A 21,546-nucleotide genomic window follows, 5' to 3' on the forward strand; every position below is an offset into this window, starting at 1 on the left:
CATTGGGAAGCCAACCGATCAGAGGAGAGAAACTACCCTGAGCAGTGGTGTTTGCATCTGGAGAAGTGTTTTTCCTGCTGGAAGCTGTCTTCGGGGTGCCTTTCTCTGCGGTCCGGTGCATGACTGCAGAGCAAGCTAAGTTTGTTGATTTTTCCCTGTCTGTTATTTTCCCCGGTATCCCCTTTTTTGTCTTTGTTGGTCTTGTGACTGACCGATCGGCGGGTCGTCACGCAGGGCCAGTCACACCGTGACAGTAAGATGTTCATATAAGGATGTTACGCGTGTACTAGAGAGATCCGTTTTTCAGCAGATCGACGTGGAGTGTCAGAAGGTTTTTTATCCTCAGCTAACAATGTAGAGGGGTAACCCCGTTCCTCAAATTTGTTCTGCATTTCAGTGATCCTCGGTTCACTTGGCCGGATCAGTGACAATTCTCTGTATCCTCCTAAATTGTGACCTAGGGATGGATTTTTAATTGGATGAGGGATGGAGTCATAGTGGAGGAGGCTGTTGCCGATCAGTAGGTTTGGTGTATATATCAGTACTAATCATACCATGTGTCCAAAAAAGAACTCACTTGGTTATTGTCATGGGTCATCGTAAAAGTTAAGCTTGGCCAATAGGAATTCAGTCTAGAAAAGAATTGATTGAGGGAGTCTAATATGCTGGTCCAAATACAATAGATATCAACAATGAATCTTCTCCAGATGAGGCAGTGGGATTGATAGAGAGGATCAGTATAGACAGTCTCCTCTTCAAATGCAGCCATGTAGCTGTTTGCATATGGCGGGGCTACATTCGATCCCATGGCAGTGCCTTTCGTCTGTAAGTAAAAGTTGTCTTCAAACATGAAATAGTTCCTTGTGAGAAGTAAGGAGAGGAGCTCAAGGCATAGTTCAAATCCTTATAAAATATTTATGTATATACAAAGGCTAGTGCAAATATTAAAGAGAGGTCTCTATTGATAGAGCAATGTAAGCATAACAATAGTAAAATGAATAAAGTGACTGTGCAAACAGAAGAACCAATTCCAGACAAACAAGCCTACAAGAGGAACAAATCCATGGTTCTTAAAGTATATAATTAAATTGCTATACTAGCATTGCCCAAGATGGTACAAATAACTGAGACAAACAAGTCTCATTACCATGTATAAATGCTACAATGAAACACTGGTTATGCAAAAGGTGCCCATGTAAAGAATCTGTGTCTATACCTGCTAGCAGCAATGACCCCAACGCGCGTTTCGCACTTGGCTTTGTCAAGGTTATGCTTACATTGCTCTATCAATAGAGACCTCTCTTTAATATTTGCACTAGCCTTTGTATATACATAAATATTTTATAAGGATTTGGTCATGTAGGCTAGTCTTTTGAACATTTTTGGTAAAATAACCTTTTTGCACTCTATATTAAGAACAACTTTTTTTCATTTCTGGGCATACATTTATGCAGGGAATGCATCATCTATCTATACCATAGGATATTTGTGCAGCAATTTTGTTGATTTGGTGTTACCCGCTTTTAATCGGCATTGTTTCATTTATTAAATAAAATTTGTCTTTTATGATGAAAATATGTAAACTTTGCATTGTTGCATATACTAAATAAAAATCCATTTTTTATGGTAATTGAGCTTCCATTGTTCTTTCGGTTTTGGTAGATAATTTAGTATAGACCGTGTTATCATTTAATTGACGTAACACCTCGTTAGTGTAGGCCACTTTATCCATGACCGCGATGGCTCCCCCCTTATCAACAGGTTTGATGATGATATGATCGTCTTGGCGGAGGGATTGAAGGGCCTGAAAATCTAATGGAGTCAAGTTAGGTAGGTAGTGTAACCTACCGCTTTCCATATCTTGTCTTAGTTGTTGGAATGCTTTGTCAACGAAACTGATAAAGGTTTCCACCTCATGAGAGCCCTGTGGGGGTCTATAGGTACTCTTTTTATGCAAGCCAAGCTCAGTGATGGCAATTTGGGGCATACACGTGGAGGGATTGGATGGTGCCATGTCAGAAGTTGATGAACATTGTACAGACAGTCTAAGTCGCTCATAGAAGTGGTGTAGGTGTAGGTGATCTATTAGTATACCCAAGTCTTTTTCACACATGCTGTTGCTTAGTCCTATTCCTTGCCCAGATGTAGAATCTTGCATTTTTCCCTCTTAAATACCACTCTACTAGTCACTGCCCATTGTTCATGCTTATCTAAATCCTTCTGAATCCTTTCTCTGTCTTCTCTATTGTTAGCTATCCCTCCTAGCTTTGCATCGTCTGATAATTTGATCAGTTTACCTTCAGTTCCCTTATCTAGATCATTTATAAAAATGTTGAACAACACTGGGACCAGGATAGAGCCTTGTGGTACCCCACTTGAAATACTTTTCCAATTGGATGTGTAACCATTTATTACGACTCTTTGAGTACGATCACTGAGCCAGGTATGAATCCACCTAACCGTAGCCTTGTCAGTCCCATACTTGGTCATTTTTTCAATAAGACTATTATGAGATACTTTATCAAATGCTTTGCTGAAGTCAAGATATACTATATATACCACATTTCCCTGATCCACCCAGTCAATGATTCCATCATAAAAGGAAATTAGATTAGTCTGGCATTACTTGTTTGCTACAAACCCATGCTGGTTCTGGTTAATTACTGTATTCTTAGCCAAGTATTTACATACATACTGTTTAATAATTTGTTCAAATATCTTTCCTGGTATAGAAGTAAGGCTCACTGGCCTGCAACTTACTGGCTGACATGATGGATGTAGGACCAGGAATGAGAAGACATGGTGGATATGGGGCCAAGAATTTAAAGACGTGATGCATGTGGGGCCAGGGATGCTAAAACATTATGGATGTGGGACCAGTAATGAGAACACATGATGTATGTGGGGCCAGTAATGAGAGCACATGATGCATATGGGGCCAGGAATGAGAAAACATGATGGATGTGGGGCCAGGAATGAGAAAACATGATGGATGTGGGGCCAGGAATGAGCACACATGATGGATCTGGGGCCAGGAATGAGAATACATGATGGATATGGGGCCAGGATTGAGAACACATGGGGGTCACAAATGAGACACATGGGTGACATAAATGAGACACATGGATGCCAGAAATGAGACATATTGGGGCCAGGAATGAGACACACGAGGGTCAGGATGTGGGACATTATTACACGAAGGGACCAGGATGTGGTACATTATTACAGGAAGTGGTCAGGATGTGAGACATTATTACAGGAAAAGGCTAATTAAGGGATATTATTACTGCTATGATGTGATGTATTTTATTTTGAGGATACTGTTTTCAATGGCGGGGTCCTGTTACTGTGCAGGGCAGCACCATGTCACTCTTTTTCATCTTCATTCGTAGTATAAAAGTTAGGAAAAAAGTGAGGAATGTGCTCTGGAAGCGGTGCTCTAGATAAATGTGTTATTTTCTGCAGAGACGAGTCCTGCCTGGAAGAAGTGATAGCGGTCTGCGCTGGATGAAGAAGAGCAAAGATGAAGGACTTAACTAAGGATGTCACTGGTGAGTTAGTGTGTTACCTGTATAATGATACTATACACTGTATACTATGCACAGAGCTCCTGTGTATAATGGCAGTTATGGTAATTTTAGTATTGCGTTTTTTTAATGATCATTATTGTTGTATTCAGTCTCTATGTGGAAGTAATATGAGATCTGGTCATGGTTTGGCAGTAGTTTTTCCTTGCCTGTGTTGGAATTTGGTCACTATGTGGTTTTACTAAGTGGTCTGGTCATGGTATGGTATTATTTGCCCCTGTATGTGGTATTGTTTAGTCACTGTGTGGTGGTAATATGTGATCCAGCCATGGTGTGACGGTATTCGTGTCTTGTGTGTGATATTATTGGTCATTTTAAAAAATGTATTTGACACATTTCCTTAAAGAAAAATAAAGAAAAATATACCTCAAAAACGTATTGGATATTTTAAGAAAATTTTAATCAGGTAGAGTATGGCGGTATCAAAAGAGTCTAACTTGTTGTGGTGGCGGCTTAAAATTTATTTTGGACAAAACAAAAGCTGATTGCTATGGATGTGATATGATGTTCAGTGGAAACTGTTAATGTGTGATTGGTGAGGACATGATGCTGAAGTAGAGTTTTTTCAAGACTGGGTGGTGGGACAGTGGAAGGTACGAGGGGTGGAGGTGGGTCTGGGGTGGAGCCTGGGCGAAGTCTCAAGCTCAAAAATGTTGCCCTGAAATTCCTGGTGGCAGCCCACTCGAACATACAGATAATATTGCACTACAAACATTTATCAAACACAACAAGTCAGACACATTGCTCTATACAATGTCATTCCTTTCATGTATACCTGGGGCAAAGTGGGCAATTAATTTTCCCAAGGGGCCACATGAAAGATTGTGACTGTTGTGGGTGGTTAAACTAATAGGCTGAATTTAATTCTGCTTATTATTTCATATTCTTTTTTATCACTTAATATTAACCCTTTCAAGACGTGAGCAATTACATTTTTGTGTCTCTGTTTTTCGTCCTTGCAGTGACATAACTTTTTTATTTCTCTGTCCACGTAGACATATGAGTGCTTGTTTTTTGCAGAACAAGTTGTACTTATGAATGACATTATTCATTTTGCCAAATGGTGTACTGAAATATAGGGACAAAAATTCCAAGTAGGGACAAATTGTGAAAAAAAACACAACTCTGACATTTTTTTTGAAAATTGTTTTTATATTGCACATTTTGTGGTAAAAATGACCGTGAAATATGGTTGTGTTACCGTTTTCAAGATTCGAAACATTTACATTTTTTGGCCGATGAAGCTGTGTGATCACTTACTTTTTGCAGGGCAACACAATGTTTTTAATAATACCATTTTGGAAAAGTTGTGTCTTTTCGATCACTTGTTATAGCATTTTTGTGGAATTGCGGTGACCAAAAAAAAAAATGAATTAGCGCTCTTAAATTTTTTCATTTGCAGTGTTTACCAATTGTGTTTGTAGTTTGATAGATCATATTTTTCTGATCTTGACAATATCACATATGTGTATGGGGGAATGGGGTAGGAAAGGGGCGTGATTTGAACTTTTATGTTTTTTTTATTTTTTTCATTTTTTTACACTTTTTTTTTACTTTTCACTGTTATTGTTAACCCCTTTAGGGGACTTGAAATTGTGATCATCTGATCACCTGTGCTATATACAGCGATGCTATAGCATTGCTACATATAGCAAAAATCATGGTTTCCTTTGAAGCCCGGCCACAGGCAAGGTTTCAAAGGAGCCCCATAATGACAAGTATGGGGGTGAAAAGCTGGTCACCAGCTGTCATGACAACCCATCGGCGACCCGTGATCACATCACGGGCGCAGGTTGGGAGGAGAAAGTGAAGTGCACCCATGCCAGTGCATGTTAAATGTCCTTGTCAGAGATTGACAGTGGCATTTAACAGGCAAACAATCGAACGCAGGTCCTGGCTGTAATACAAAGCCATTACCTGCTGGGTATGGGTCAGGCTTTAGCCTGCTCCATACACCCACTTCTGACTTGCGCCGTACATGTACGGCTGATGTCATGAAAGGGTTAAGCAGAATTAAGCATATTGACTAGCTGCACATCTTACAATAGCACAACTTACAATAGGACTTATTGGAACATCTATTCTTGCTACTAGCAGCTAATACTTATAATATAATTTATTGCTTTTTTTATAAAGTTTATAATTCATATTGCTCCTGCTATTCAGCCTTAAGTATAAATATACCTTGATCAACATCTACACCACACAGCTTATGATAGAATATGATGCGACAAATTGCCACAACACAATTTGATGCCCCACAGCTCCCTCCCAAGTATGATACTCACATTGCCCCCACACACTGTATCGTGGCCACACAGCTTTCTCAAATACAGTATGATGGCCCAAGTTAAGTTTCATGGCCTTTGTAGCCTCCCACATAGAATCATGGCTCCTACAGCTCCCAACGCAGTATGATGCTGTGCAGCTTCTCTCAGCTCTCCACAGCTATCTACACAGTATGATTACTTTGATAACCATGATAACACTTACAGTATAATAGCTGAACTGCCCTGCACACAGCATGATAGCACTCACATCCCCAACTTTCCCCCACACACACAGTATGATGACTCCCCCAAAGCACCACACACATATTATGATGGCCTCCCACATCCCACAACTCCCAGCACACATGATATGATGACTCTCACAGGCCCCCACACAGAATGATAGCAATATAGAACACCAAACACAATATGATGTCCCCATAGTTTCCACCAATGTCCTGGCCTTCAATAAAATTACTTATCTTGCCTGTTAAGTTTATGTGCTGCTCCATGCAGTGTATGGATTTAGGCTTTGTAGGCAAAGTATAGTGACATAATTGTGTCTGCTGCACTGAGACTCAGACGTACAGGCTAATAATAATAATAATCTTTATTTTTATATAGCGCTAACATATTCCGCAGCACTTTACAGTTTGCACACATCATCATCACTGTCCCCGATGGGGCTCACAATCTAAATTCCCTATCAGTATGTCTTTGGAATGTGGGAGGAAACCGGAGTACCCAGAGGAAATCCACGCAAACATGGGGAGAACATACAAACTCCTTGCAGATGTTGTCCTTGGTGGGATTCAAACCACTGAGCCACCGTGGCTAATGTTTACTTTCCTCTCTTGTATACAGCCATTAATTTCTCAATGATTTACAGGCAATATGAAAGTTGTCCCCATTGAGGCTCGCAATCTAATTTACCTATCAATATGTCTATGAGGTGTGGAAGGAAACCAGAGTACCCAAAGGAAACCCACACAAACACAGATAGAGCATCCAAACTCCTTGAAGAATCTGTCTTTGAAGTGATTGTCATTGTTGGGGCTATTAAAGGATCTCCTACATGTGTTCATGCTGTAGTGGCTGCTGCAGTACTTCTAGGGAAGCATGTGAGATCACACTGACCTTTCGCTTTCCAAATTACTCCCCACCTGAGACCAGGGGAGGAGGCAATGGTGTCACCCACAGACACTGTTTCTGGCCCATTGTTTTCGGCCCAAGTAGCCAAGTGACTGCTTGCATGTTTCTGAGCATGCTGGTGGTGGTCAGGCTGGCAGTTGTGCTGCCCCTGCTGATGCTGGCATGGCAGATGTTGCAAATAGCCTTTTTGAGTTAACTGGACTGTCTTTAAAAAAGTGCCACACTTGGGAACGTCTAACCCTTGGCTTGGAAACTTCACCCATGTTGGTGCTCTGGAGAACAGTTACATAGTAACATAGTAACATAGCTTTGAAGGTTGAAGGAAGAACTTATGTCCATCTAGTTCAGCCTATTTTTAGTGCAGCTGTTCTGCATTGTTGATCCTGGGGAAGGCAAAAAACCCACAGAGTAGAAGCCAATTTTCTCCTTAGGGAAAATTACCTGTCTTTTGTTTCTGGCCACCCCACTGCCTCTTCCTGCCTGTTGTGGTGCTGCAGATCACTCCCCCTGTGTGCTGCTGTCCTCTCTCTGCATGTCACTTTTCCAGTTTGGGTCAGTGACTTCATCATACACCACCTTGTCTTCCACTTCCACATTCTTTTCCTCCTCCTGAGTTGCTGATGTAACAACATTACTTGCTGGCAATTGTGCCTGATCATCATCCAGCTCTTGCAACAGTAATCGCATTCTCCCACTGTTGCCTTCTTGTGAGTGTGGCTGCCCAAATATTTGAACATTGCTACATGCCATCTCCTCATGTCCAGCTTGAAACAGTAGGGTGAAAGACAAGAGTCTTTAAATGTAAAGGTGAACAGCTCTTTGGAGTGTCCAAGAGTGGGTTCACTTGTCTCTGGGCACTCAGCGTGGTGGGAGGAAGAAGGATCAGGGTGAGGATTATGCTTTCCAAAATCACGGCTACTGAGACTGAACTGTGGTGGACAGGGTGGTGCTGGCACAGTGACTGGAAGCATTATCTACTATCCATCCAACACATCCAACAACCATTTCATACTGGTCTGGCTTCAAGAGTGGTGTTCGATCCTACAAAGTGGGGCAGGAAGCTAGATCGACATGATGTGTGTGCTTGTTGTGCTTCTGCAGCAGGCACAGTTTCACTGAAAGGCCTCATGTGCACATACAAAAACTTTTAATTACGGTAATTTAATGGGCTTTCTGAAATAAGAAAAAAGTGGGACACAGGCAAGTTACACTGTAACTCAATAAAATGAGTATTACTTAAATGTTAAATATCTTGCTGCTTTAATGCTGCTTCTTGATGACTCCCCAAGAGTCTCTACAACCTCTTATCTCAGTTCTAGACTTTCTAAAATACAACTAGAATGTTTGTGAAAGAATATGAAATCAGAGACTAAGATAAATGTAAGACTCGAAAAACAAAATAGTCAAAATCAGTCACATAGTTGACCAATTGAATCTAGATCAATTTTCATCTGCAAAACATGACAATTTCAGTCTACAGATGGACTCAATTATGCTTAAATCACATAAGAAATATTTAATTAAATTCACATACAGCACTTTTGATGGTTGTAATTTTTAGAAAGCATCAGTGTGTTATGTTTAAAACTTAAGTACTATTCACTGGTACACCTGTCTCAATATACGGTTTAATGTATGGTTTCCACACTAGTTCTTGGCTTATATAGTGGTTAGCTCACCAAATGCCATAAGAGCAACTCTGTAAAAACAAGTGGCTAGCAATATTTTTGTATTTGATTTACTTTCTTCACTTTCTGATTTTCTGCCTACTCATTTATATTTTATTATGTACCTGAATGGCTAAAAAAATCTATAACTCAGTTTTACAGACACTTTCCCTTAAGCATGCAGCCCAGCACCTATGATTAACTTACCACGGATTATTTGTTTAAGGTGTGTGTAATGTGTTTATAGAGCATGGCAGCTGACATAATGTATTTTTTGGCAGACTAACATATTTCCACCCTCCCCATCAGTTTATATAAAAAATAATAATTAAAAAAAAGAATAGATGAATAATTTATAGACAAGGAAAAAATCATTACGTACATATTTGTTTTCAACTAAAATATTGTAAAATAATTTAATAACATTTACAAGACATAAGATAACTTTGATAATTTTTTAGAAAATATTTGAAATTTAGATCTGATTAGAGTTAAGCGAAACGGGTCGGTCATATTCAAAAGTCACCGACTTTCGCTGAAGTTGGGTTTTATGAAACGAAACCCAACCATAGTGTGAGGTCGGCCACGAGGTCGGCGACCAGAGCGTCAAAGTCGCGTTTCAAAAGATGATTCCAGCGCCCTTTTTCAGCCAATGATGGAGGACGCACACTGTGGGCAACGTGATGACATAGGCATCGGTCACCACCATCTTTGAGAAGGGCATGCAAGTGATTGGCTGGCTTTGTGTGGCGTCACAGGGGCTATAAAAGGGCGTGAACGCCGACCGCCATCTTACTTATGCCGATCTTAGCATAGGGAGAGCTGCTGCTGCTGATTCTGTAGGGAGAGCGTTAGGCAGGGAAGAAGAGCCAAAAAACTGCTTCTGCTGTTAGCGATTTCCACTTACAACACAACACTTTGTGTGCAAACTGCTTTTTTAGAAGCAAAAATACTTTTCTTCCTCTTTTCTGCACAGTTACCAAGGGTTCATTTTTCCACCATTTTGTGTGTGCACTGTGCCGCAGTCCTGCTTATTAGGCTGCCTGCGTCCATACTTGGACTGAGAGCATCATTGTCAGCATCCTCAAATCTCTAGTGAGATCCAAAATCTCACCAGTCCTATAGACACCCTCCACCTTGTCTACACCATCCAATTTCATCCTGTTACATTGAGGTGTAATCGCTCCTGGGCCAGAGACAATAGTTCTGCGTCCTCAAATCTATAGTGAGATCCAAAATCTCACAAATCCTATAGACACCCTCCACCTTGTCATTCACCATCCAATTTCAGCCTGTTATATTGAGGTGTAATCTCTACTGGGCCTGAAACAATAGTTCTGCATCCACAAATCTATAGTGAGATTGAAATTCTCACCAATCCTAAAGACACCCTACACCTTGTCAAACACCATCCAATTTCAGTCTGCTACATTGCGGTGTAGTCTCTACTGGGCCAGAGACAATAGTTCTGCGTCCTCAAATCTATAGTGAGATTCAAATTCCCACCAATCCTAAAGACACCCTACACCTTGTCATACACCATCCAATTTCAGTCTGTTACATTGAGGTGTAATCTCTACTGGGCCTGAAACAATAGTTCTGCGTCCTCAAATCTATAGTGAGATTCAAAATCTCACCAATCCTATAGACACTCTGTACCTTGTCATTCACCATCCGATTTCAGCCTGTTACATTGAGGTGTAATCTCTACTGGGCTTGAGACAATAGTTCAGCGTCCTCAAATCTCTAGTGAGATTCAAATTCTCACCAATAGTAGATACACCTTCTACCTTGTTTTACAGTACCATATAGCTGGTGGTACTTTGGGTACATTTTCACAAAAATGAGCAAGTATGGTGGAAGATGCCATGGAAGTGGGCAGGGGTTGCCAGCTGGTCCCGAAGGTGGTGGTGTTGCATCTGTTGGTAGTGGCAAAAGCACAATAGCACCTAAGGCAGGAGGTGTTGAGCCTGCATCATCATCTGGCTCCACAAGGCCTCGAAGGCTCTTTTCTGGGAGTAGGTAAACCACTTTTAAAGCCGGAGCTTCAGGAACAAGTTTTGGCTTACATTGCTGACACAGCCTCCAGCTCTCTCGCCTCCTCTTCTGAAGTTTCAAAAAATAAAAGCACTGAGTCGTCATTGGAGGCTCCTGGTCAGGAACAACACCTTTCATTGTGTCCTTCACCCCTACCAAAATTGAAGGATGTGGCAGGCCACAATACCGATTACTCCATGGAGCTCTTTTCACATACCATGCCTGGGTTATCAAGTCAAATCGTGAATTCCCCAGTCCAAGATGAATCTGACATGGAGTGCACTGATGCACAGCCACTGCTAGATTTTTCTGCTGGTACATTCACTCAGAGCACTACATTGCCCTCGCAGTGTACTGAGGCAGAATCAGACCCTGAAGAAACTCAGGTGCCCCTTCCCACATACTATACCACCTTACACGGTGACACAGAGGAAGGTGCACATGAAATTGAAGAGGAGGTGATGGATGACTCAGTTATTGACCCAGATTGGCATCCATTGAGGGAAGAGGGTGCCGCTGCCAATAGCATAGAAGAGGAGGAGGAGGATCCGCAGCAGGCAATGACATCGCAACAGCTGTTATCTGGCAGGACCGTAGCAGTCCAAAAACGTGTTACAAAAAGCAAAAGAGTTGCAGGACAGCTTGGCCAGATGGTTAAATTAGCACAGCGTGCAAGGTCTCAAAATGTCTTCCATAGTAGGAAGAGTACAGTGTGGCACTTTTTTGAACAAAATCCTAATGATCAGGCAAAGGTTATCTGTAAGAAGTGCGCAAAGACCTTTAGCCGAGGGAAAAATCTGAGAAATTTGAATACCAGTTGCTTGCTTAGACATTTAACCACCATGCACTTGCAAGCGTGGACGGACTACCAAACCTCACGTACCACATGTGCACCTGCTCCGAATGAAGGTAGTCAGCAACGCTACATCGCTTCCCCCACTGTAAGCTCACTGGTTAGCACACCACCAGCAGCAAATGTTGAGGTGTCGTTGCAAGGGCAAAGCAGTCATGGAATCACAATGTTATTGCTACGAAAGACTGAATCTAGGACATCAGCAACACCACCAACACCATCACCATCACCAACCCTCTCTCAGTCCACCATGTCCACCGCTAGTTCCACCATATGCAGCTCTCAAGTCCAGCTCACCCTACCAGAGACTCTGAGTAGGACAAGAAAGTACTCATCCTCTCATCCGCGTACACTGGCTTTGAATGCCCACATTGCCAAACTAATCTCATTAGAGATGATGCCCTACCGGTTGGTTGAAAGCAAAGCTTTCCGCGAGCTCATGGCCTACGCAGTACCACACTCTGACCTACAAAGTCGGCACTTCTTTTCGTGAAAAGCTATCCCAGCCCTCCACGTGCATGTGAAAGACCGCATTCTCCATGCACTCAAGCAATCAGTGAGTGGAAAGGTGCACCTCACAACAGATGCATGGTCCAGTAGGCATGGCCAGGGCTGTTATGTGTCCATCACTGCGCACTGGGTTAATGTGGTGGATGCAGGGTCCACAGGGGACAGCGGCGGTGGGACAGTGCTGCCTAGCCCACGGTATAGGAAACAGTTGGCTGTAGGCGTTTGACCCTCCTCCTCCTCCCCCAGAAGCGAAAGCTCGTCCACAGAGTGCAGTCGCACGAGCACTCCATCCGTAGCCGCCAGTGTTGCACACGAGGTGTCCCACTATCGACCAGCTAGTGGTAAGCATCAGCAGACTGTGTTGAAGATGATGTGTTTGGGAGACAACAGCCACACTGCGGAGGTACTGGCCGACTACTTGCAGCGACAAACTGAGTCATGGCTGGGCAGTCTACATCTTGAGGCAGGCAAGGTAGTTAGTGATAACAGCCGGAATTTTGTGGCAGCCATAGCCCTTTCAAAACTCAGACACATACCCTGCCTGGCTCACACCTTGAACCCGGTGGTGCAGTGCTTCCTCAATAATTATCCGGAGTTAACACCCCTGCTCCATAAGGTGCGAAGACTGTGCTCGCACATCCGCCAGTCGCCCGTACACTCCAGTCGCATGCAGAAGCTGCAGCGATTGCTCCACCTTCCTAAGCACCGCCTAATTATCGACGTTGCAACAAGGTGGAATTCCACCCTGCACATGGTTCAGAGGCTGTGCGAACAGAGGCAGGCTGTAATTGTGGGAGGATACACGGGCAGGCAGTTTGCAGGCAGACATGGAGTTGTCTGGTGTGCAGTGGTCGAAGCTGAAAGACCTCTGTAAAGTCCTTCAGTGTTTTGAGGAATGCACACGGCTGGTAAGCGCAGATGACGCCATCATAAGCATGAGCATCCCACTTATGCGTCTGCTCATGCAAACTTTAACGCACATTAAGGAGCAGGCGTCTGCAGCCGAGGAGGAAGAGAAGGAGGGAAGTCTTGATGACAGTCAGCCATTTTCTGGTCAGGGAAGTCTCGTGGACGAGGTGGAGGAAGAAGAGGAAGAGGAGGAGGATGGGGATGATTATTTTGGGGAGGAGGATGCTTCTCAGGGGGCAAGAAAAAATATTGGCATGGCAAGGTCAGGTACAGGGTTTGTGCGCGACTGGTGGGATGTAGATTTGCCAGAAAGTGCTCCTCCACCCAGCACTCGCAGTGCATCATTGACACCTGGAACATTGGCCCACATGTCTGATTATTCCTTGCAGATCCTAAAAAGGGATCCCCGCATTGCCAAAATGATGAATGATGACGACTACTGGTTGGCCAGCATCCTGGATCCACGCTATAAAGGCAAATTCCAAAACATCATGCCACAGGAGAACCTAGAGCTAATATTGGCTAACAAACAAGCAACTCTGGTAAACCGTTTGTTTGAGGCATTAAATGAGCTCGCTTGCCCTGCTAGTGTGTTATCTGAACGAGTCTTCAGTGCTGCTGGATCAATCCTGACAGAAAAAAGGACCCATCTGTTGACCCAAAATGTTGAAGATCTAACCTTCATTAAAATGAACCATGCATGAGTTTCAAAGGATTTTGTCCCACCCTCTCCTGCTGACACGTAGGTTGCCAGAAAAATGGCTTGCTTTTGTCCTCCTCTTCCGCGGACTTCTCCAATTACTCCATTTGCAGCTGCTGAATGTCCAACATCAACATATGCCAATTTTTCCACCTCCCGAACTAAGCTGCCTCCCCCCACAGGGCCGGGGTCACCACCTGGCGCACACACCCGTGCGAGTGCCATTGCCCTGGACAGGTGGGTGGGCACACTGTTTGGCAATGGCGCTGGCACAAGGTCCCTCATAGTAGAATCAAGTGTCTCTGATGGTGGGGGTGCACACCTGCCGTCAGACACACCGGCGTACTATGAGGGGCCCTGTGCCAGTGCCGTCGCCAACGAGTGGGCCCCCTTTGCTTGCTCAGGATCACAGCACTTGCAAAGTTGAAATACTTACCTCTCCCTGCTCCACCGCCGTGACGTCTTCTGCGTTTCCTGACAGTGACATTCTGGTCAGAGAGCGCAATGACATCACGTCTGTGCGCCCTCTGCCTAAACAGTCCAAGTGCAGTGAGATGGAAGATGGGGACGATGAGGAGTCCAGAGTAGTACAGGGATTCCCTAGCGAGGAGACTTATTTAATTGTTTTCAATGTTGGGACAGCAATTTTTGGGGAGCACTATACTCTGGAGAATGATATATGAGGCCCACCAAACACTGGAGCATTCCAAAGGTGGACATCAGACACTGGAGCAGCATTTACAGGGCCAATTATGCACTGGAGCATTAGAAATGGGGCCCATTATACTATATGGAGCATTATTTGGGCCCATAAGACAGTGGAGCTTCATCCATGGGGACCAACATATACTGTAGCATTATGTGGGGCTCATCATATACTGTATGGAACATTATATGGGACCAATGATTCTGTATGGAGAAATATATGGGCCTCATTACTCTGTATAGCGCACTATGCGGTGGCCATAATACTGTATGGAGTAATATACTGTCCATTTTTGGAGCTATTGGAGAATTTAAAATGGATATCAGTCATCAGATGTAAGAAGTGAAGTATTTTTCATTGTACTATACCGCTATTTCTCTGCGGTATCAGAGGATCATGAATTGTGGCATGTGTTAAAGGAGCCCATTGACACTCTTTGGTCCTGGGCCCACGAAAATCTGGAGCCAGCCCTAACCCCCCCCCACAACTTTAGCCAAATAACCCCCAGTTTTCAATGCCTAACTATTATTATAAAGTAAATTAAGGTTGACAAGCTTAAGTAATAAGAATTGATGTTTTTGGCATTAAAATGGGCATTGTAGGTGTGTTTCCTGTCCTCCACTCACTGCCGACTTTTCTTCCCCATTGACTTGCATTGGGTTTCGTGTTTCAGTCGGCCTTCGACTTTTCACGATAATCGGCCGATTTCGTTCGACCCGACTTTAAAAGTCGGGTATCATGAAACCCAACTCAACCCGAAAAAAGGCAAAGTCGCTCATCTCTAGATCTGATTATTAACTTCCCATTAAAATATAAAATAGCTCAGGCGTACAAAACACTACCTACTGTATAAGTGAGAACTACAATGCTTGATCTCATAAAATTAAGGAATACATTGTTGTGTACTGTACTGGGAGAATACTTTGTCCTTCTTAGTATTTTATTTGTTCAAACACAGTATACAAATTTGATAATAGACTAAAACAGAAAAGCATTAACTGATCTAACTTATATAATTCCATCGACTCAAGTAAGTTACATGTACTGAATAGCCACTTTATTAGATACACCATCTAGAGGTGCTTTGGATCTTCTTTGACTTTGAGAACAATATATTATGACGTACATTCAGCAAAGTGTAGAAAATTGTTCTGCACATAGTGTTGGGTGTCAGCTGTGATAATCAGCTAACACCCGGCTGCGATCAGCGGCGCTCCCCCCGTGAGCACCGCTGATCGCGCTAGACGTGCTATTCCGTCCTTGAGACTTTGGTCCCAGGTCACATGGATGGAATAGTACGTCTAATGTAGGAAAGGGGTTAATTATACCACAAAATAGTGCAATTAACCCCTACCTAAAGTAGGCACCTACCGGAGTTAGCTCCAATCACTAATGTTTACATATTGTAGGGATTCGCTCTGGTAGGCAATAGCTGGGCGGCAGTAACGAGGCAACACCAGGCATAAAGTCCAATTTCAGTGGTTTTAATGTCACTCAGTAACCAGCAGCTTAACAAAACATGAGGGAAATAAAACACATACTCCAGCTTGGAGAACCACTGGTCCCAGACTCACCCCTTGCACGGGACAGGCGTAACTAAGCAGCTGCCAGGTCCTGCGGCATCCGCCAGGTGCCATTCCCGGGTTTCTTCCGAGTCTTGCTGCAACAGTCCTGCAGCACGGGAATCCTATATACAAGTTGCAGGCTGTGTCCACACAAGTCCCTGTAGTTTCCAGAAACACACTCACCCTGTGGCATTTACCAACCTCCATTACATAGGGCCTAACCCCTCCCATCAGTGAGGTAGACATCACATGGGCTGATCACGTGACCCTGACATCATCGCAGGTCCCGTCTTTAAGGAAAAACCCGGCCAAACATTAATCTGCTAGGAGAAGCATATCTTCCATCCAGTAAAACACTCTTTACTGTACCACATACCTCTCCCCTATGTTCAAGCCTAGAGGAGTGGACACCTGCTTTGTTGTGAGGGGACGGGGCTGGAACGTTGCTGGAGCGCCATGCAACCCAAAGGGTAACACCTTATACTGGAACAGCCCCTCAGGTGTTATAAGCGCCGTCTTTCCCTTCGCCGCCTCTGTTAGGGGTACCTGCCAATAACTTTTGTGAGGTCCAGAGTTGTAAAATACCGTGCTTGCCCAAAGCGCTCTATCAACTCGTCAACCCGGGGCATGGGGTAGGCGTCAAACTTTGAAATGTCATTGAGTTTTCTAAAATCATTACAGAATCTTAGAGACCCATCAGGCTTGGGTATTAGAACTATTGGGCTGGCCTACTCACTCTGAGACTCTTCTATGACCCCTAACTGTAGCATCATTTTTACCTCTTCCGAGATGGCTGGTTGCTGGGCCTTAGGCACTCGATATGGCTTTAATCGGACCTTGGCCTGTGGCTCTGTGACAATGTCATGTTGGATTAGGGAGGTGCGTCCAGGGAGCTCCGAAAAAACATCTGTATTTTGGCTGATGAACTCCCGGACCTCCTGAACCTGTTTAGGAGACAAAGTATCTGCAATTTAGACCGCGGGTTGGGCTTCTCCTGCCTCACCCCGAGGTAACGGAACCTTTTCCACCTGAAACGCTGGCAGCGGACTATCCCCACCAAGGTGCTCTCTATCTTTCCAGGGTTTAAGCAAATTAATATGGTAAACCTGTTGTTAGGAGTGGCGGAAGACACTAAAATAAAAATATAAATAAAGTGCCTTCGCCACTCGGGGTCCACCGTGCGGTAGATGGAACGACCGCTGCTAGGTGGTGGCAGAGCTATAGGCGGTAGACTGCACAGGTTAAAGTGCGTCACCAAGTGCACTGAACAAACTCTGTTGAGCTCACAGAGCTGTAATTATAAATGGTAGCACAAAAAGACGCTGAGTCTGTTCAGGAAACAGAATCTCAGCGCAACACACGCGGTATGCGGTCACCGGAGAAACACAAGGTATCGATACTAACTCCGTAAGGACCTACCGGAAATGTGTGCAAGGCGTCGCAACCGCGATCACCAATAGGAGCTGCAACTGCAGCGCGGCTATAGCAGGGCCGCTGCAAAGACACTACTGACTAGCAGGCGCAATGCTGATGCTCAGGCTGCTGTAGTATGGAGCATAACGCGCTGGCGCTTGGCGCTGGGTACTGGCATTAACACACTCACACATGCGTAGTATCAGAGGGTAGGGGTTTAATAATAAGTCAGTCACCAGTCCATGCATCCATCAACAAACATACAGCAGCAGTATGACTACACTAGCACATGGCGGAACGGCCATGCGCACTTTTTATAGCGCACGGGACCTTCCGGAAATCTCCAAGAGTCCAGGAAGAGCCAATAGGATCCGGAGCGGGACCTGAACGCCTGACTCCCGAAGTCCAATAGGAGCTCGTCCCATGAGCATGCCCAATAGATGGAATAAAGGACTTAGCCTCTGGAGACAGTTGTTGTGAGACAATCTCCTCAGCAATCCCTTCTGCTGCAGCAGATGGGCAAGAGACTGCAGCATGTGAGAATCTGGGTTTCTGTCTAGACATGTCAGAAACCAGATTCCTAACATTACCCCCCCTCCTAGGGCCCCCCCTCCCTGAACCTTCCGTTCCATCACCCTGTGCCTAGCAGTGGCACAGGGCTCAAACTCGCCTATAGACGAGCTTGGTGTCCTGGTAGGTGACATGGTAACCCGGGACACATGGAAGGTACCAGCGGAGGCAAGGTTGTCCGGTTTCAGGAGGGAAATCTGGGAAATGGCAGGAGCGGGAGTGGCCGTGGCACGCCGCCGTGTATCGACGGTCGTCGCCCCACTCCGCCTAGAGAGGCTATGCTGAGCACAAGAGGTACATGCCTAAATAAACCTCTTAACATCCCGAGCCCTATGAGGCCACCAATATGCTCCGGCCAAGAGCTTCGAGACCTGCATGTAGCCTCGGTGGTGAGACACATTGGACGCATGCGCCCAAGCGAGTACCTGAGCCCTAAGATGAGGAGGGACAAAGGTCTCGACTACCGGCTCAGACTCAGACCATTGCGGGGAGCGGGCTTCCGGAGAAACTGCACATACGTGGTGACAACCACAAACAGATTCCTGGTCTGAGTCCGTATTAAAATTGGCACGAGACACCTCCATGGGCTCAGGAGGTAGGACCTCAGGCTCAGGTGGCTCCAGCGGCTCGAAAAATATGGGGAGCGGAGTACCCTTCCATTTTGAGTGAGCACGCTCTAAGCCGCGCTCCAAAAAATGGAGGTCAATGCGCGAGGAGATGGAAATCAACTCTTCCAAGGTCATAGGAATCTCTCTGGTAGAAAGAGCATCTTTCACATGCTCCGCTAACCCTTTCCAAAAGACAGGGATAAGGGCCCAATCAGTCCACTCCAACTCAGACGCCAGTGTGCGAAAACGTACGGCATACTGGCTTATCGAGAGAGATCCCTGAGTGAGTGCGAGTAGCTGCAGGGAGGTGTCGTGCGTGACCCGTGGACCGAGGAAAACCTGCTTGATGGCCATCAGCAGGTACGCTGCGGTTCGTATATCGGGATCACCACGCTCCCATAACGGCGTTGCCCATTCCAGGGCCTTGCCCGACAGTAGGGATATTATGAATGCCACCTTGGCCCGTTCCGTAGGGAATTGTGCAGCTAGCAGCTCCAAATGGATCGAGCACTGGCTGATAAAACCCCTACAGGAGGCACCATCCCCGGAAAACTTATCAGGCAACGGGAGGCGGGTAACTGTCGGCGCAAGGGTGGACATGGACAAACGCGCTACTGCATCCGTTAACGCCTGGACAGCAGCATCAGTGGCTTGAGCAGCAGAAAGAGACTTCTCAAGAGCGGCCACCCGGTCGCCAAGCTGCTTAATGCACTGCAGGAGCTGCTGCTGTTCTGCCATCACTAGCCAGACCCTGGCGCTAGTGTAATGTTAGGAGTGGTGGAAGACACTAAAATAAAAATATAAATAAAGTGCCTTCGCCACTCGGGGTCCACCGTGCGGTAGATGGAACGTCCGCTGCTAGGTGGTGGCAGAGCTATAGGCGGTAGAGTGCACAGGTTAAAGTGTGTCACCAAGTGCACTGAACAAACTCTGTTGAGCTCACAGAGCTGCAATTATAAATGGTAACACAAAAAGACGCTGAGTCTGTTCAGGACACAGAATCTCAGCGCAACACACGCGGTATGCGGTCACCGGAGAAACACAAGGTATCGATACTAACTCCGTAAGGACCTACCGGAAATGTGTGCAAGGTGTCGCAACCGCGAACGCCACTAGGAGCTGCAACTACAGCGCGGCTATAGCAGGGCCGCTGCAAAGACACTGCTGACTAGCAGGCGCAATGCTGACGCTTAGGCTGCTGTAGTATGGAGCATAACGCGCTGGCGCTTGGCGCTGGGTACTGGCACTAACACAAACACTCACACATGCGTAGTATCAGAGGGTAGGGGTTTCATAATAAGTCAGTCACCAGTCCATGCATCCATCAACAAACATACAGCAGCAGTATGGCTACACTAGCGCATGGCGGAACGGTCATGCGCACTTTTTATAGCGCACGGGACCTTCCGGAAATCTCCAAGAGTCCAGGAAGAGCCAATAGGATCTGGAGCGGGACCTGAACGCCTGACTCCCGAAGTCCAATAGGAGCTCGTCCCATGAGCATGCCCAATAGATGGAATAAAGGACTTAGCCTCTGGAGACAGTTGTTGTGAGACAATCTCCTCAGCAATCCCTTCCGCTGCAGCAGATGGGCAAGAGACTGCAACATGTGAGAATCTGGGTTTCTGTCTAGACATGTCAGAAACCAGATTCCTAACACCTGTTCTGGCTTTCTCCGACCAGGTTGGTGTACCTTGTAGTCTACTGGTCCCACCTTCTCCATGATCTCGTAGGGTCCCTGCCACCTTGCGAGAAATTTGCTATCTACGGTAGGCACAAGCACCAAAACTCGATCCCCAGGGCTAAAGGTTCTTACCCGAGCCTCCCGGTTATAGACCCGACTCTGTGACCGTTGTGCTGCCTCCATATGTTCCCGGACCAAAGGTAGGACTGTCTCCATTCTCTCTTGCATTTTTGCAACATGTTCTATCACACTTTTGTGGGGAGTAGGTTGGTTCTCCCAGGCCTCTTTGGCTATATCTAGTAAGCCCCGTGGATGTCTGCCGTACAATAGTTCAAAGGGCGAGAACCCCGTGGATGCCTGAGGTACCTCCCGCACTGCAAATAACAAATATGGCAATAACAGATCCCAGTCCTTCCCATCTTTGGAAACTGCCTTTTTTAACATGCTCTTCAGTGTCTTATTGAATCTTTCTACCAGACCATCTGTTTGGGGATGATAGACCGAGGTACGCAACTGTTTAACATTTAACAACTGGCAGAGTTCCTTCATAATTTTTTACATAAAGGGGGTTCCCTGGTCTGTTAAAATCTCTTGCGGAATTCCCACCCGTGAAAACATACCCATGAGTTCCTTTGCTATAAGCTTAGCTGATGTGTGGCGCAGAGGAATGGCCTCAGGATATCGGGTAGCATAGTCTAGAACTACAAGAATGTGTTGGTGTCCCCTTGCCGACTTATTGAGAGGCCCCACCAGGTCCATGGCCACTCTCTCGAAGGGTACCTCTATAATTGGCAAAGGCACCAAAGGGCTCCGAAAGTGAGGCTGGGGACTGGTTACCTGGCATACTGGATAGGAGCTACAGTACCGTTTAACTTCTTCATGAACCCCTGGCCAGTAAAATCGCTGCAGAATTCGGTCGAGGGTCTTCTTTTGGCCCAAATGCCCCCCAAGTACATGCGCATGCGCTAAATCCATTACCAGCCTTCGATATGTCTGAGGTACCAGTAACTGTTCTACCATTTCCCCACGTATTTTCTCCACTCGGTACAACAAATCCTGATTCACTTCATAATGTAAATTAGTCACCACCCCCACCTCGTGGCACCGCCTCCCTGCTGGCGTGCTGATTACCACTAGTGTGGTGGGATAGTCTTTTAAGTCTCCATGTATACACAACACCCCAATTTTCCGACCCGTATACTCGCTGGTGTGTATCCAGCTGGCTCGTACCAGGGTTACAAGACTCCCTGAGTTCAATAGGGCCACAGCCGGGGTGCCCTCCACTTCCACCTGACACAAATGTTCCATATTGGGG

General features: G+C 45.4%; 1 protein-coding gene across 2 annotated transcripts in view; it reads left to right on the forward strand.

Moving 5' to 3' along the window:
• CUNH8orf34 (chromosome unknown C8orf34 homolog) overlaps positions 1-21,546 on the forward strand; it is a 967,955-nt gene that overhangs the window by 684,445 nt on the left and 261,964 nt on the right. For both annotated transcript variants that reach the window (XM_073583858.1, XM_073583859.1), the window contains exon 15: positions 3,466-3,551. In XM_073583858.1, coding sequence (XP_073439959.1) covers positions 3,466-3,467 — 2 coding nt within the window. In that variant the 3' untranslated portion in view covers positions 3,468-3,551. The remainder of the gene's footprint in view (positions 1-3,465; positions 3,552-21,546) is intronic.

Source organism: Dendrobates tinctorius, unplaced genomic scaffold (assembly GCF_039654945.1).
Source record: "Dendrobates tinctorius isolate UK_male_01 unplaced genomic scaffold, ASM3965494v1 ptg000082l, whole genome shotgun sequence".
Classification (NCBI taxonomy): domain Eukaryota; kingdom Metazoa; phylum Chordata; class Amphibia; order Anura; family Dendrobatidae; genus Dendrobates; species Dendrobates tinctorius.